The sequence below is a fragment of the Ctenopharyngodon idella genome, chromosome 5, assembly GCF_019924925.1.
Source record: "Ctenopharyngodon idella isolate HZGC_01 chromosome 5, HZGC01, whole genome shotgun sequence".
Classification (NCBI taxonomy): domain Eukaryota; kingdom Metazoa; phylum Chordata; class Actinopteri; order Cypriniformes; family Xenocyprididae; genus Ctenopharyngodon; species Ctenopharyngodon idella.
Window position 1 is genome coordinate 19201252 of NC_067224.1, and position 15840 is coordinate 19217091.

The 15840-nt window shown below is 36.8% G+C and overlaps 1 protein-coding gene across 2 annotated transcripts; it reads right to left on the reverse strand.

Annotated features, from left to right (window-relative positions):
- Positions 1-3287: 3287 nt before the first annotated feature.
- On the reverse strand, positions 3288-14423 carry nos2a (nitric oxide synthase 2a, inducible). Of its 2 annotated transcripts, none has more exons than XM_051893660.1 (25): positions 14359-14423; positions 14177-14281; positions 13451-13599; positions 12627-12789; positions 12440-12531; positions 11012-11153; positions 10719-10858; positions 10417-10591; positions 10225-10326; positions 9881-10075; positions 9308-9390; positions 9062-9206; positions 8838-8942; positions 8321-8370; positions 8052-8226; positions 7822-7942; positions 7617-7695; positions 7042-7232; positions 6769-6935; positions 6442-6652; positions 6238-6325; positions 5985-6106; positions 4277-4425; positions 3917-4111; positions 3288-3828 (listed from the first exon to the last, which is right to left on the reverse strand). In XM_051893660.1, the coding sequence occupies exons 1-25, from the start codon at positions 14416-14418 to the stop codon at positions 3790-3792; spliced, it is 3243 nt and encodes a 1080-aa protein (XP_051749620.1). In that variant the 5' UTR covers positions 14419-14423; the 3' UTR covers positions 3288-3789. The 2 variants fall into 2 exon arrangements, with proteins under 2 accessions (XP_051749620.1, XP_051749621.1); XM_051893661.1 differs by having other exon boundaries at positions 14177-14278; positions 14359-14418.
- Positions 14424-15840: the final 1417 nt, after the last annotated feature.

Genomic DNA, 15840 nt, shown 5'->3' on the forward strand with positions numbered 1-15840 from the left:
CAAAAGATAAGTTGCTCAAGCATAACACTATACCAAAGGTCTTTAACTGTAGTGAATGAAGTAACAAGAAGTCCTTAATTTTGTTCCTAAAATAATGCTATCTATCGACATTTATTTTTGCATACCTGTGGCCTTTGCTGCCTTTTCTGTCTCTCTCAGTCGCTCATGCGGTCAGTGTTGGGTGAAGCTGCTCACTCATTGAACTGATCTGTGGTTCAGTACTGTCATGTGACACTTCATATCTCAGCTCCACATAATTCTTTAATATTCAATACATTATCTGATATGAGTCTTGGAACTCTTGAGGCAATATGGTGGAGAACACCCTTCACCTCGATTTGTGAAAAACTACCTTTCAAGGAATGGATTCAGTCTTGTAGAGTGATCTCCACCAGTTCATAAACTCAAACAATCTGCTTGATGTAAGTGAATCACCTGCATCTCACCATGATATGTACATGATTATTTACATTTTGCTCCACACTTACTCAAAGCTGTTTCTCAGTTTTTTCACCAGTAACTTGCAGAACCTTTATTTTCATTCTCTCTCACTATCATTCTTCTCTAGACTCTCTGTCTGCTTGTCTGCTTCCACTTCCTAAACCACTTCAGTTGAATCTCTTTACTAATTCCACTCATTATGATGCCACAACAGTATATAAAATGTTCAAAACCATTTGTTTCATTTTGCTTGGTTACTGTTGCTATGGGTGCGTGCTTTAGGAACATAACATGATGTCTTGAGTAAGCAATAAGGTATGAGAGGCTGTGCTGTATCGTGAATAAGTCACAGCTGAAGGGCATTGTTAGGCACGACGTGAAGTGGAGTGCCTGCGACCCCTTCAGCCGTGACTTATTCATGATACAGCACTAGCCTTGAGTACCTTATTGCTTTTGTAAAACGGTTACCACACAATACAAATATTAAAGCCAAAAAATATGTATCAATGCAACTTTCATGATGTAAAATCAGTAAAAGCATTCCTTCCGCCGGAAAAATAGTCCCTGACCGAGAACAGCAACAGAAGTTACATTTATTATGCCATTAAATGATGGTAAAGAACGTCTTTATGAGTGTGTCTGTCAGTAGCGAAGACTTTTATATTGAAAAGTCACATTGTTATGAACACGGAACAAGACGCATCTGACAAATGCTTTGACTAGCGCTGTCAGTCACGGGAAAACCCCTTAACTGTTAAAAGAACAAGATATAGCAGTGGACATTTAAACAGACTATTTATTATGAACATAGGACTGACCTGAAGGAAAATGCTAAATCTGAATGCAGGTATAAACTCACTCACTCGATCTCTCTCATAATAAACTTCTACATAATACAGTAAGCTTCAATGAACAAAATAAATTGAGAACAGTTATTTTGCTAAGAGTGGTTGCTAAGGATGTTGTGTAGTGATACAAAGAACCGTTGGGTGAAGCGGTCATAGCCGTGTTTTATCGTGAATAGGAATCAAGGACAGGAACTAACCATTTTATCTGAGAATTTAAAGAAATAAGAAACCTATATTTCAATGTTTGATTACTTATTTAAATGTTATTAAATATAGGTGCTGGTCATATAATTAGAATATCGTCAAAAAGTTGATTTATTTCACTAATTCCATTCAAAAAGTGAAACTTGTATATTATATTCATTCATTACACACAGACTGATATATTTCAAATGTTTATTTCTTTTAATTTTGATGATTATAACTGACAACTAAGGAAAATCCCAAATTCAGTATCTCAGAAAATTAGAATATTGTGAAAAGGTTCAATATTGAAGACACCTGGTGCCACACTCTAATCAGCTAATTAACTCAAAACACCTGCAAAGGCCTTTAAATGGTCTCTCAGTCTAGTTCTGTAGGCTACACAATCATGGGGAAGACTGCTGACTTGACAGTTGTCCAAAAGACGACCATTGACACCTTGCACAAGGAGGGCAAGACACAAAAGGTCATTGCAAAAGAGGCTGGCTGTTCACAGAGCTCTGTGTCCAAGCACATTAATAGAGAGGTGAAGGGAAGGAAAAGATGTGGTAGAAAATAGTGTACAAGCAATAGGGATAACCGCACCCTGGAGAGGATTGTGAAACAAAACCCATTCAAAAATGTGGGGGAGATTCACAAATAGTGGACTGCAGCTGGAGTCAGTGCTTCAAGAACCACTATGCACATACGTATGCAAGACATGAGTTTCAGCTGTCGCATTCCTTGTGTCAAGCCACTCTTGAACAACAGACAGCGTCAGAAGCGTCTCGCCTGGGCTAAAGACAAAAAGGACTGGACTGCTGCTGAGTGGTCCAAAGTTGTGTTCTCTGATGAAAGTAAATTTTGCATTTCCTTTGGAAATCAGGGTCCCAGAGTCTGGAGGAAGAGAGGAGAGGCACACAATCCACGTTGCTTGAGGTCCAGTGTAAAGTTTCCACAGTCAGTGATGGTTTGGGGTGCCATGTCATCTGCTGGTGTTGGTCCACTGTGTTTTCTGAGGTCCAAGGTCAACGCAGCCGTATACCAGGAAGTTTTAGAGCACTTCATGCTTCCTGCTGCTGACCAACTTTATGGAGATGCAGATTTCATTTTCCAACAGGAATTGGCACCTGCACACAGTGCCAATGCTACCAGTACCTGGTTTAAGGACCATGGTATCCCTGTTCTTAATTGGCCAGCAAACTCGCCTGACCTTAGAAAATCTATGGGGTATTGTGAAGAGGAAGATGCGATATGCCAGACCCAACAATGCAGAAGAGCTGAAGGCCACTATCAGAGCAACCTGGGCTCTTATAACACCTGAGCAGTGCCACAGACTGATCGACTCCATGCCACGCCGCATTGCTGCAGTAATTCAGGCAAAAGGAGCCCCAACTAAGTATTGAGTGCTGTACATGCTCATACTTTTCATGTTCATACTTTTCAGTTGGCCAAGATTTCTAAAAATCCTTTCTTTGTATTGGTCTTAAGTAATATTCTAATTTTCTGAGATACTGAATTTGGGATTTTCCTTAGTTGTCAGTTATAATCATCAAAATTAAAAGAAATAAACATTTGGAATATATCAGTCTGTGTGTAATGAATGATTATAATATACAAGTTTCACTTTTTGAATGGAATTAGTGAAATAAATCAACTTTTTGATGATATTCTAATTATATGACCAGCACCTGTATGTGTGCTATTAATATAATACACATATATTACTTGTGTGTACTATTAATATAGTAGCCCACCCCTCACACACACACACACACATACATCTTTTAGCAGGAATGAAGAAACATATTATAATATCTGACAGTTTATTTATTGTATTTTTACATTTCATAAGTGCATACATTTCCTCTACATCTATTGTTAAGTTGCCCTAAGTCCATTTCACCATAAATTATTTAGAAAATAGTATAAATTATCAAATGCTGGTGACTTATTACTGCTTAGAACAATTAATTTAAAGAAGAAGTCATACATTACATAGAAGACATTAGAAAATGTCAGAAGTATCTTTCAGAAATGAAATATAAACAAAAGAAATGTGCTCAATAAACTAAAGCCATACATTTTCCTCTTAAAAAAAGAGCATTTTAAATCACAGCGCTTTGCCCACCAACTATAAGGGTACATGTGCAATCAATCCTGTTTGATGTAAATAAAGAAAAACTATATTTACATTAGCTTAAAACTGTTCAAGAACATAAATAGAGGAAGACATTAGAATAACATTAGTTAAATGTATTTCCCTGTACCCCAGCTTGTGGTAAAACTGTGATTTTACTTTACACGATCTCTGCCATTAGGCTCCAAAAATATCTTCATGGTATCTCTTCTCCACCTGACAACAAAAAGATCATGATGGCGTGAGTTCACTGGTCACATAGCAGTTCATACAAGGACATGAGGATTGAAAGAGCAAATCTCACCTTCAACCTCTCCAGATATTCTCCAGCTTCTGTGATGGTCATGCCTGTTTTATTCACCAGGATATCTTGCAAAGTGCTAGCAACATCACGGGCCATGTTCATGCCACCGCAGACATACAGATGACCTGTGTTCTTGTGTAGAACCTCCAAGGCCTTTTCAGATAGCTGCTCCCTCAAGACATCCTGCACATACATCTGTTCCAAACAACACAAGCTTACAGTTACAGACAGAAGACAAACTGATGCCAGTGTGAGTGCATCTGATGAACAGTGCAGACTGAGAGAACCTTACTGAATTTTGACACAGTAAATAGTAATAAATAAATTTATTATTTTGAGTACAGCATAAACAGAACTTGCCTTTTGTTTACCAGGTTGGCGAGAATAAGCTGTATTGACATTGCCCAGAATGCCATCAAGTCTCAACTTCAGTGTTTCTACTTTATACAGATGGTCTGTTTGTGAATCACGACACCCAAACAGCAGTGTCATAGGAGTCATCTGCAGACCTAAAAATGAGTCGATTAAATAAGGCAATTAATTTAGGACAAAAACTTTGAGGATTTATAATACAAATAAGAATTAAAGACGGTTCTATTTTGACTTATATATCTAGAAAATATAACAGTACTGTTTAAAAGTTTGGGGTCGGTAATGTATCTTATGCTCACCAAGGCTGTATTTATTCAATCAAAATACAGTAAAAGCAGTAATATTGCGTAATATTATTATAATTTAAAATGACTATATTGAATATATTTTAAAATGTCATTTATTCCAGTGATGGTAAAGCTGAATTTTCAGCAGTCATTACTCCAGTCTTCAGTGTCACATGATCCTTCAGAAACCATTCTAAAATGCTGATTTGGTGCTCAAGAAACATTTATTATTATTATCAATTTTGAAAACAATACATTACTATTAGTTTTGTGGAAACGTGATATTTATAAATGTGAAATGTACTTATATTTAAATAATGTAAAAGTCTTTACTGTCACTTCTGATCACTTTAATTCATCCTTGCTTAATTAAATGTATTTAAAAAAAATCTTATTGACACCAAACTTTTGAACAGTAGTGTATAACTGGTCAAATAAAATTCAGGATATTGTGATAACTGGTTTGGATGGAACCTTGAAGCAAGAGTCATCATTATATGCTTGTGTGTCTAAACTTCATGACCTTAAAGGGTTAGTTCACCCAAAAATGAAAATTATGTCATAAATTACTCACCCTCATGTCGTTCCACACCCGTAAGACCTTCGTTCATCTTCAGAACACAAATTAAGATATTTTTGATGAAATCAGATGGCTCAGTGAGGCCTCTATTGACAGCAAGATAATTAACACTTTCAGATGCCCAGAAAGCTACTAAAGACATATTTAAAACAGTTCATGTGACTACAGTGGTTCAACCTTAATATTATAAAGCGACGAGAATACTTTTTGCGCACCAAAAAACAAAATAATGACTTTTCAACAATATCTAGCGATGGCCGATTTCAAAACAGCTTTACGAATCTTTTGTTTCAAATCAGCGGTCCGGAGCGCCAAAGTCACGTGATTTCAGTAAACGAGGCTTCGTTATGTCATAAGTGTTTCGAAATTTCAATGATTCACCACTGGGAGGCATGACTGTTAGACAGGCAGTCTGATACACGCTCCGAACCACTGATTCGAAACAAAAGATTCGCAAAGCTTCGAAGCTTCATGAAGCAGTGTTTTGAAATCGCCCATCACTAGACATTGTTGAAAAGTCATTATTTTGTTTTTTTGCCACACAAAAAGTATTCTCATCACTTTATAATATTAAGGTTGAACCACTGTAGTCACATGAACTGTTTTAAATATGTTTTAGTAGCTCTCTGGGCATCTGAAAGTGTTAATTATCTTGCTGGCAATAGAGGCCTCACTGCGCCATCGGATTTTATCAAAAATATCTTAATTTGTGTTCTGAAGATGAACAAAGGTCTTACGGGTGTGGAACAATATGAGGGTGAGTAATTAATGACAGAATTTTCATTTTTGGGTGAATGGACCCTTTAAATTAGGAGCTCACATATATTACCTGTCTTTTTCGTGTCATGAATGCGCTGTTGCCAGAAGCTGCGGAAAGGAGCAATACCACTGCCAGCCCCTATCAGAATAACTGGAGTGCTGGGGTCTTCTGGGAGATGAAACCCACCCGAGCTGAAATAATGAGCGGTAAACATGTCAAGTTTTCTATATTATTAACATATGGAGTACAGAATGTTAAAATGCCTTTATAAGTATTTTAATGAGATATTCATATTCAGCATTTAACTATCTATCATCAGTACCGGTGGACGAAGCAGTGAACTGTGTGTCCTCTTTTAATGGTGCTAAGCCATGTGCTGCAGGTGCCAAAATGCATTGGGCCCTCTCCTCCTACGATAAAACAGAACAGAGCGTTATCCTCATGACTGGTGAAACATGGCATTTGATTATCAAAGAATTATCCAATGTTTTTGTTTTGTATGTTTGTTATATGTTTAGTATCATACCCTGGGTGTGGTACTCCACCACAGACACCGTGAGGTGCAGCTCGTTCGGATGACGGTCCAATGAGGAACTGACAGAGTACAGACGGGGCTTCAGCAGAGGAATCTGGCTGAGAAGGAAGGCGGTAGGGACTTTTAGAGAGGGAAATTCTTCGAGCACCTCCAAGAAGGTGGGCCTGTAGAAATCTTTCCATGTAGAATATTCCTGGAAATCCTACGGAGAAATGGTAGAATGCTGTAAATCTACTGGTAATATGTTTAATTTAGAATAAAAACATAAACAAACGTCCCATTTAAATTCTTATAAAAAAAAGAATGTAACGCAATTACCGATGCAAGCGCCTCAAGCCGTTTGCGGTCCTCTTCTTGACCAGCCACTGTAGAGAGTTTGCGCAGCAGGCTTTGTGATGGTGGAGTCGTGACATCAAGGAAGTATGTAAGAGCCTGGACCAGAGTGCAAGCAGGGATACGCTCATCTGTCTGCCATCTCATTTCCTCTGAAAGACAACACAGGAAAGAGCCATATAAGTAAGCTTGGATTTTGGGGACCTTCTTAACTAGACTTGCATATAGTTTATTATAACTGCCATTAGTGATTGTTACCAGGGCTAGAGTCAGAGAGGGACTCCAAGTGAAGGCTCTGGTTAATAGGAGGGGCATCTGGGAGATGCTTCACAATACCATCCACCAACTCTGCAGAATTCTCAGGAAAAATCCCCACATGATCTCCAGGGGCAAAGTTCAAGGCTTCTGTTTTTCCATCCGTCATCAGCTCAACCAGGATAGTAGAACGACTGAAAGTAGAATAAATAAGTATAAAAAAACAGCACCGTCAAATGTGTACAAGCCCAGCTAACAGGGAATGTTCTCAGAACTTTAGCTAACGTTCTGGAAAGGTTCTCTCAAAGTTATAAACAAATGTTCTACCAGTAATGACAATAGAATGTTCATTCAAACATGTCTGGTCTTTAATAATGGAATTTTCCCTTACCCTTGAGATAACCAAGAAAAAAAAACTTTTTAAAACATTTAAAAAAATAGATGTTGTTCAGAGAACATTCAGAAATAACCTTACTATAATGTTACTACAATAACTTAATGGGAACGTTAGCGAAATGTTCTTAGAACATTTTTTGTTAGCTGGGAGTTAGTTAGGTAGTGAAATTGTAGATTCAAACCTTGACTGAGCGCTCTGCAGTTTCTGCCTTCTTTTCAGTGTCATGGGAAACACAGTTTTAGAGTGAAGAGCAGACAGTGCTGTAAAAACAGAAGATTCATGTAAATACTGTATTAAAGGGAAAATAATATAAAACCTGGTGATTAGTGAGTTTAGATAAAACCTATTTAAACTTAGTGTGTTGACAAGTAGAGTTAGAGGTGTACCTGTAATTTGGTCCAGAGCGCAACTGTCATGCTGCAGTCTGTATCTCTGTGGTTCCCAGCCGTCCGACTGTTGCTCAACACTCTTCAGCTTTGTTTTAATGCTGAACTCCTCACATGCATCCTTAAAAAACAGAGGTATGCCATTCATTTGTTGTTCATTTCTGAATTGGTATAAGATTTATTTATTTGATTTGTTGAATTATGGAGGGAATTATGGAAACCTCGCCAACCTTAAAAGCAGTGCAAGCCCAGGCAGAGAAAGCCTCATCCTGCCCGTTAAGTTCATCTCCCTCTCCTGTGGCAGTCAGACGCTTGGCCCCCAGCTCAGCGAGCTTGTCATCCACATCATGGGCAAAAGCACAGAATTGGGGGTACACACGTGAGCCAAGGCCAAACACACTGTACCTGTATTGAGAAGAGGATGTCAGGGATCCTGTTCTACAAGAGCATATTTGACAAGTCAAAAAAGTGAAAATCTTCACATTGTTAGGCTACAAACCTGACATTGTTTTTCAAGTTTTGCAAGCTGAAAAGCTGCTTCCTGAAGCTCTGAGGGAAACAAAATATTAACGTCAAAATCTAATTTTGAATTCCTGTGGAAAAGACAATTTTTATACACTACTGTTCAAAAGTAGAAATGAATACTTTTATTCTGGATGCTTTAAATTGATTAAAAGTGACAGTAAAGTCGTAACATTACAAAAGATTTCTAAGTCAAATAAATGCTGTTCTTTTGAACTTTCTATTCATCAAATAATGTATCACAGTTTCCACAAAAAAGCAGCACAACCGTTTCCAACACTGATAATAATAAGCAGCAAATCAGCATATTAGAATGATTTCTAGAATAATAGCTGCTGAATATCATTATTTAACATGATAATATCTTACAATATTACTGGTTTTACTGTTTTTGCAGCCAAAACATAAAAAAAATCTTAATGACCCCAAACTTTTGAATGGGTAGTATACAGTATTTGTATTATATGTAACTGTTCAAAAAATTATGCCCATACCACTCCATTTCCTGGACTTTCCCCATTGCCGAAAGTACTGGTGACGACCATCAGAAGGCTCTCTGTCTCAAGCTCACTGAAATCATAGTCCTCCATGCATACCAGCTGTATTTGAAAACAAGAATGAATCTTAGTTTTGGATCACATGTTTTTGTTGTTGTTCATATACTGCACTGTAAATAATACAGTATTTGAAAGCATTTTTCAAAGACAGCATTTCTTACCCTGGAGTCAAAGGCACGGCTGAGCATGGTGTTCAGTTTTTTGGCAAAAGTCAGTGACTTCCCTGTTTCGGTGGCATAAAGAACAGTGCAACGCACTCTCTTGGTCATGACTGCTTTGATGAGTATTTGAGAAAAAAACACTGCTCTAAAAAGAAAGAACAGTATTTGTAAGTAAATGGCATTGGTCGTTGGCATTAAAGTAGTACATTGCTGTTTTGTTTGGTGAAGCTACTGGTCTGTTAGTACCTTATCAGTCCTTTGAAGCTGACCTTACGTCTCCAAAGTCCTTTCTTCTCATCTTTCCATTTGTGTGTTAGCCACGCATCAGCCTTAAAAAAAAACACCACATATACACTATATTTACACTGCCAAAGTTTTCTTTATAAACACTGCTGTTCAAAAGTTAGGAGTTGGTAAGATTTTCTAACGTCGTCAGTCTCACAAGATCCTTCAGAAATCATTCTGATATGCTGATTTGCCGCTTGAGAAACATTTATTATTATTATCAATGTTGAAAACAGTTGTGCTGCTCAGTTTTTTTGTAGTGATTGTGATACATTTTTTTAGGATTATTTGATGAATACAAAGTTCAAAAGAACAGCATTTATTTGAAATAGAAATCTCTTGAAACATTATACATATCTTCACTGTCACTTTTGATTCATCCTTGCTAAATAAAAGTTGAATCTCCAAACTTTTGAACAGTAGTGTACCTGGACAGCGGTATCTGTCTTCTTTATATGTTACATCTCTAGTGGTGTCTATGATTTTCCACCAATTCCAAAAATATGTTTGATTTTTAATCAGAATGTTTGATACCTGATAATAGAAAAAGGGAGAAAGGATGTAGTTGAGCATCTCCTGATGGTACACGGGGGTGAGGGAGCCAGACATGGGCGGGACCAGCCACACCCAATCAGCTGGACAACCTCCACGCAGACAAACTTCTGTCTCCAAGTGCTGCATGAAGGACTCGCTTGCTGAATGATGGTCCGTGATGGTGACCTTACTTTTCTGCATAGCAATATAGCAACATAAAATCCAGTAAATATCTAAATGGCTTTATCTTCTTTCCTAAGTCTATTTTTAGATACAATATCAGTGAGATGATCTTAAATCAATTTGAATATCAGTATTTCAACAGTACAAAAAGGACACTTTACCTGATAACTATGAATCACTGCAACATTGATAGCCACGAGTGCCTGGTCTTTCCACAGTGAAGACAGCTTGCGTGTCTCTAAGCCCATTAGCTGGCCAACGCGCTACAGGACATAAAGCAGTAAAAGAAGAACATAAGTATCAAAAGAATCAAGATGCTAAGCTACCGCCATGAGACAGGGAGGCCGAAATACCTCCAAAATGTTGTAGCGCTGGCTGTCACAGAAGTCCCTCACTCCAATCTCTGTGCCCATGTACCAGCCGTTGAAAGGACATGCTGTGAATTCCAGACCACCGATTTCCATTAGCATGTTGGCCACTGCAGGGATTGCATACCACTTGAGGTTAAGATCTTTGAACCATTCATACCTGGACAAAAGCAGAGAACAACAATGTTTAATCTGAGAATAAACTGTGAAGATATTTTTCTTCAAATTCTTCAAATTTAGAAATCAAATTTCTCCCCTTTTTCTCTGAAATGACCCAAATCACTTACTCTGGATGCTCTATTGGGACCTCCAGAATCAGTTCTGGAGGAATATCAAAAAGTTTAGGGTCCTCTCCATTCGCCTGCAGGACTAGTGGGAGCACATCAAAGCGACCATACTTTGGTTTCCATCCTAGCTGAATACACACCTATAAAAAGAGTGCACAATTTCCAGCAGTTATCATATGTGAATATTTCTTAACAGAGGCAAATGGTTGGCAGGTGCCTTTTAAAAAAAGGTAAGAGATCATGTAAAACACAGTACATATATTTGTCCTCTTCAAAGCTTTTATTTTAATTACCTGTGTAAACTCCACACCTGCTGGGTCCCCAATCACACTACCATCTTCCATCTGATAGCCAGCATACTTTATAAGCTGACCGTTCCAAACCCGGAAATCATGATCTCCATCTGTTCTTTGAGGGAACACAGTGATGGCAGACCTGCCAAAACCAAGAGGATAAGAGGAGTTTCTCGATTAATCAAAGTCAAAATTCTTTACACACTGTCAAGTTGATAGTTATTAATGAGGCTACTCTCATTCAGTAATTATTGATTACCTAATAATGAACTATCTTAGTCCTAAATTTGATATTACTTGATTAGTTAAGCTTATTTCCATATTAGCTGATATTAGTAGCTGAAGTGTTAATGTAGTACTACACATTTGTCCTGCATTACTTCCTGAATAGTTATGTATCAATGACAGTCAAGTGTTACCGCATTGCCTATTCAGTGCTGTCACGGTTAGTTGCAGAGAGCCCCAGACGAAACAAAAGAGTATCCAAAATAAACAGTCTTTAATAAATCCAACAAGAACAAGCAGGAGATTTCAGGAGTAAAAGTATAACACAACCACATAAAGATAATACTAGACAAAAAAACAGAATGAATTAGATTATATTACCTTTTAAAATACTTGTAATAAGACTACAGTTACTTTTTTATTGATTACATGTTATTCTCACAATGGCAGTAAATAATTCATAATTCATTAATTCTCCCTACTACTTTTTTTTTCTTTTAAATTTTCCTTTCTAAAAAAGTCTACTGCTTTTATATACAGTACGTTCAAAAGTTCTTCCAGGTTTGTGGAATTGCACACAGACTTTTGTCTTACACATTAAAATGTAGAAATTCATGTCATTTCATATTTATATGCAATGCAGGGATTCCCCAACTTTTTTGTCAGCTGAACCTCTTTGCCCTAATATATTTACCTGAAGTACCCCCTGAGATTTAAGTTAGGTCAATAATAAAATAAGTCAATAATAATTAATAATAATAATAATACATTATCAGATGCCGGTTAATAGTCAAATGACATGCAGGTAAACAAATATTTAAAATGATCTTCTATAGTAAGTGTTTTTATTTTGATTGTTTTTATTTTAAAATTATTTATTTTAACTTTAATATTTTATGATTTAATTACTTAATAGCTTTTCATTAAACTTATAAACCCCTGCAGTTCCATCAGGAATCCCAGTCTAGGAAACCCTGACATAATGTAATATTTAACGCACTTCATGTTGTTGATAACAAAGAATGGAATATATGTTCTTTCTTTTTGTATTTTTATATCAACAACATTATCAACAAGATTATCCTATTCAAATGTGATAAACGCGTTAGGTCAGAAGTAATCTAAAAGTAGTCAGATTATATTAATATCGTACAATTTATTTATTTATTTATTTAGTTATATCAGTAAATACATTCGACTCACCTCAAGTTTCCTCCATTAGTAGCATACTTAAGATGAGTACACAAGGCATGAAACATGTCCTCGGCGGTCTTGCACTGACGCGCATCGAAAAGCTGAAGAAGAGACGTAGGCTTTATTAGCATAAACTCACAACATAGCTGTAGAAGTGCTAGCTATCATGTGTAAAAAAAAAAAAAAATTCTCAAACCTGTAAATTAGCCCACTGGATCCTGCCAATGCACCTCGGCGCGTTTCTCCATGCTTGTTTGGCTCCAAAAGCGAGTTCATCTGTAGTGAGTGAGTAGGACCCAGTAAGGGTGATCTCCAGTGTGACCCTTTCAATCCGAGCCTGGTGCTCCGTTGGATTGGAGCTACACAAAAGGTAAGAATGAGTTATTCACCTTGTAAAGTAAACCGACTGTTACATTTCCATCCCTGTTTGTCAAATCGAAAGAAATATAATTTATACTATTTTCAGTAGCCTAATAACAAATAAATCTAGCCTATTATTCTACTTTGACGGGTTCCTAAAACCTCACACCTCTCATTTAAGGAAAATCTCAGAGTAAAAATGAAAGGCAGTTGACAGGATCTCCACCGCTCCTCCCACACAATCACTTCTCTCTCTCGAGACCTACTGTGGGCATGATGGGTGGAGCTGCATGCCCCAACCACACCCTAACCCTTCCCATAACCCTATCTCTCCACCCATTAAACAGTTAAGCTCCACCCTTGAGCTCCAGAGAAGTGAAGCTGGAGGTCATTTTGCTCTGCAGCGAGCACCACTTGATGCATGATGACACTAGTCTATCAACAGCGTTTACCCATTTTCAGCCAGGCTGGATGGAGAGAATTGTATAAATTGAGTGCTGAATTTTAAGTCTGGCCCATAATATTATTCATGAATGTATTAGAATACTTGTCTGTAATGCTTAAATTGCAATGCCATATATATATATATATATATATATATATATATATATATTTTTTTTTTTTTTTTTTATGCAGGCCTATAGAATTCATTGCTCTTACATTTTGAATGATTTGTAGTACTGGTCGATGAAATCCACTGCCTGGGTGAGGATGTCATCTGAGGAAGGTGTGATTTTGGAATGACCACGTATCAGAGATTTGGGATTCATTATGGAGCCCTCGCAAGTTTTGGAATTGCATGGTGTATTCTGGAAGAAAAAAAAAAATAAGAAGTCATTTTTTCAAGCTATAAAAGAAAATTTTACAAAAAAATTAAAACCTCATTCACATTTCAAATTTTTTTAACTTCTGCATAACATCTACAGTCAAACCAAAAATTATTCAGACATTTTTGATATTTTTGATATATTTTTACTAGTGAGTGCAGGACACTATAGTTCATTTATGTAAGTGAGGATAGCAAAATAAAGTAAACTGTACATATTATAACCAAAAATTCTTCATACAGTGGACTACCAGTAAAATTGATAAAAATTTGGGACCAAAAATTATTCAGACACTTTGACCAGACCATGTTTTTCTTAAGTGCTATCTGACATAATTAACATTATTTTTTTCTGACACAGTTTAACTCTGAGATCTCGTCATATTTTATTACCATTTTTTTTTTTTTTAAACTATAGTGAATAAACTGTATTAATGAATGAAATGTTCAAGGTGTCTGAATAAATTTTGGTTTGACTGTATATAATACTTATTAAGCATCCTCATCGATCCTACATTGCTACACCACAAAAAGTTATTTTGATTAAAATGTAAAGATACCTTAGCTGCTCTGTGATGCAGCGTATCCTGAAGGGTCGATCCATCCTTATAGTTTCGCAAATGAACAGCAAATGGACATCGAACTGGGCGATCGACTGATAACTGCTAGTGTGAAAAAATAATATATTAATTAAACAGAAGGACACAATAAAATTTTGCGAAATATGAGATGCGTAACTAACCTTAGACTGCACAGTCGGTGTGTCTTTTTCAACGGTTGTGGTTTGGGCTTGTTTTCCCATCCTGCTGAAAATATTATTGCAGCCAAACCTTAGTAATGTCTATGAGATTTACTGTTTAATTTCCAGTTACAGTGTTGCTATAAGCTGACATCAAAAATGATGCAGCATAATTGCAATAAAGAGGAAAGACGTGTTAATGACAGTTTTCATTAAATTAATGAAGAGTATTTACCTTTTGACAGTAGGTTTCTCTCTCAGTACCTGAACAGCAGGAGTAATCTGTTTCAGATTCTGGACATCTGTTTTAGCATCCTATTATATAGTCCAGTTAGGGATACCACACTAGGTGGATCCTTGCCTCCCGTGACTGTATAGGGTGTGAGCTGTAGATATGTAAAGGGAAGGACCATACAAATTTAGAAACTTCCTGATCGAAAGCAAGCTATTTTAATTGCAATGTATTTCCTTTTTCCTGAGTTATATAAATAGTACATGATCATTTGACCTCAATAAGTTGCTTAATTGTACCTCTATGCTTTAAAACCCCCAAAATGAGAGACTATGAAAAAAACAACTAGACCTTTTGAACCCTTTGATTTTTCTACAGCATTGCAGGCAACAGAAAACTTTTTACTGGAATACAAATATATTAGACAGAAAATAGATTAGAAATAGGCAGAAATTAACATTTCATGACGTGACTATGACAATTGTAGTACATTGTGGAATTTTTGAACATGTAGTTACATAATTTGTAGTTTGTTGCATCTGTCATCAGCTTTGCAGTGCCATTTCCAGTTTACCAAAGATAACCGATGACACTTGTGTTACAGTTTTCTCAGCAGGCAACTACTGTCTGACACAGATTCATGACATTTCCGCAATCTTATCTGTTTATCACCAGTCTAGAAGCTCCCTCCGTAACTTCAGATTGGCTTTTAGCCCACTTGGTTCCTTTTCACGCCCACAGACTGATAGACAAGAATTCTTTAAATAAACATGTTCATTCCAGCTGGATTGATGGCATATGAATTTAAGAGACATTTCCGTGAATGAGATTTGCTCTTTTTTGTGAGCTGCACAAATTTTCCATCCTCAAAAGAAGCACACAATGGCATCTGATAAGCTCAGACATCATTAAACAATGCATCTCACCACTGACGTCCTATAGATTTCCATCAGTGATAGCAGTCAGACAAAGGTGTGTATTCTCAAAAACCATAAATGGGCATATTTTTACCTTAAACAAAAGTTTTTGAAATGGTTTGACATAAGTCAAATAAGCTATGTAGCTCCGGCACATTTCTGCTTACCACATGCCAGTAACTGTTAGGGGTCAGAAATAAATCTTGTTATGTCACTGCAAGTTGTCATTATGTAACTAAAACATGAAGGTCACTGCTGACAACAATTTTATCTTAGTAAAACTATATCATTAAAAACCATGGACTCATGCCCAGTATTTCAAGTGTGTAATCTTCA

What these genes read in the sequence shown, in the direction of transcription:
- nos2a (XM_051893660.1), bottom strand. Translation starts at nt 14,418, where the DNA reads ATGGGAAAACAAGCCCAAACCACAACCGTTGAAAAAGACACACCGACT. An exon ending in GTCCCAATAGAGCATCCAGA is followed by an intron (nt 10,592 to 10,718) that starts GTAAGTGATTTG and finishes GCTTTTGTCCAG; the next exon opens with GTATGAATGGTTCAAAGATC. An exon ending in AGCGCTACAACATTTTGGAG is followed by an intron (nt 10,327 to 10,416) that starts GTATTTCGGCCT and finishes TATGTCCTGTAG; the next exon opens with CGCGTTGGCCAGCTAATGGG.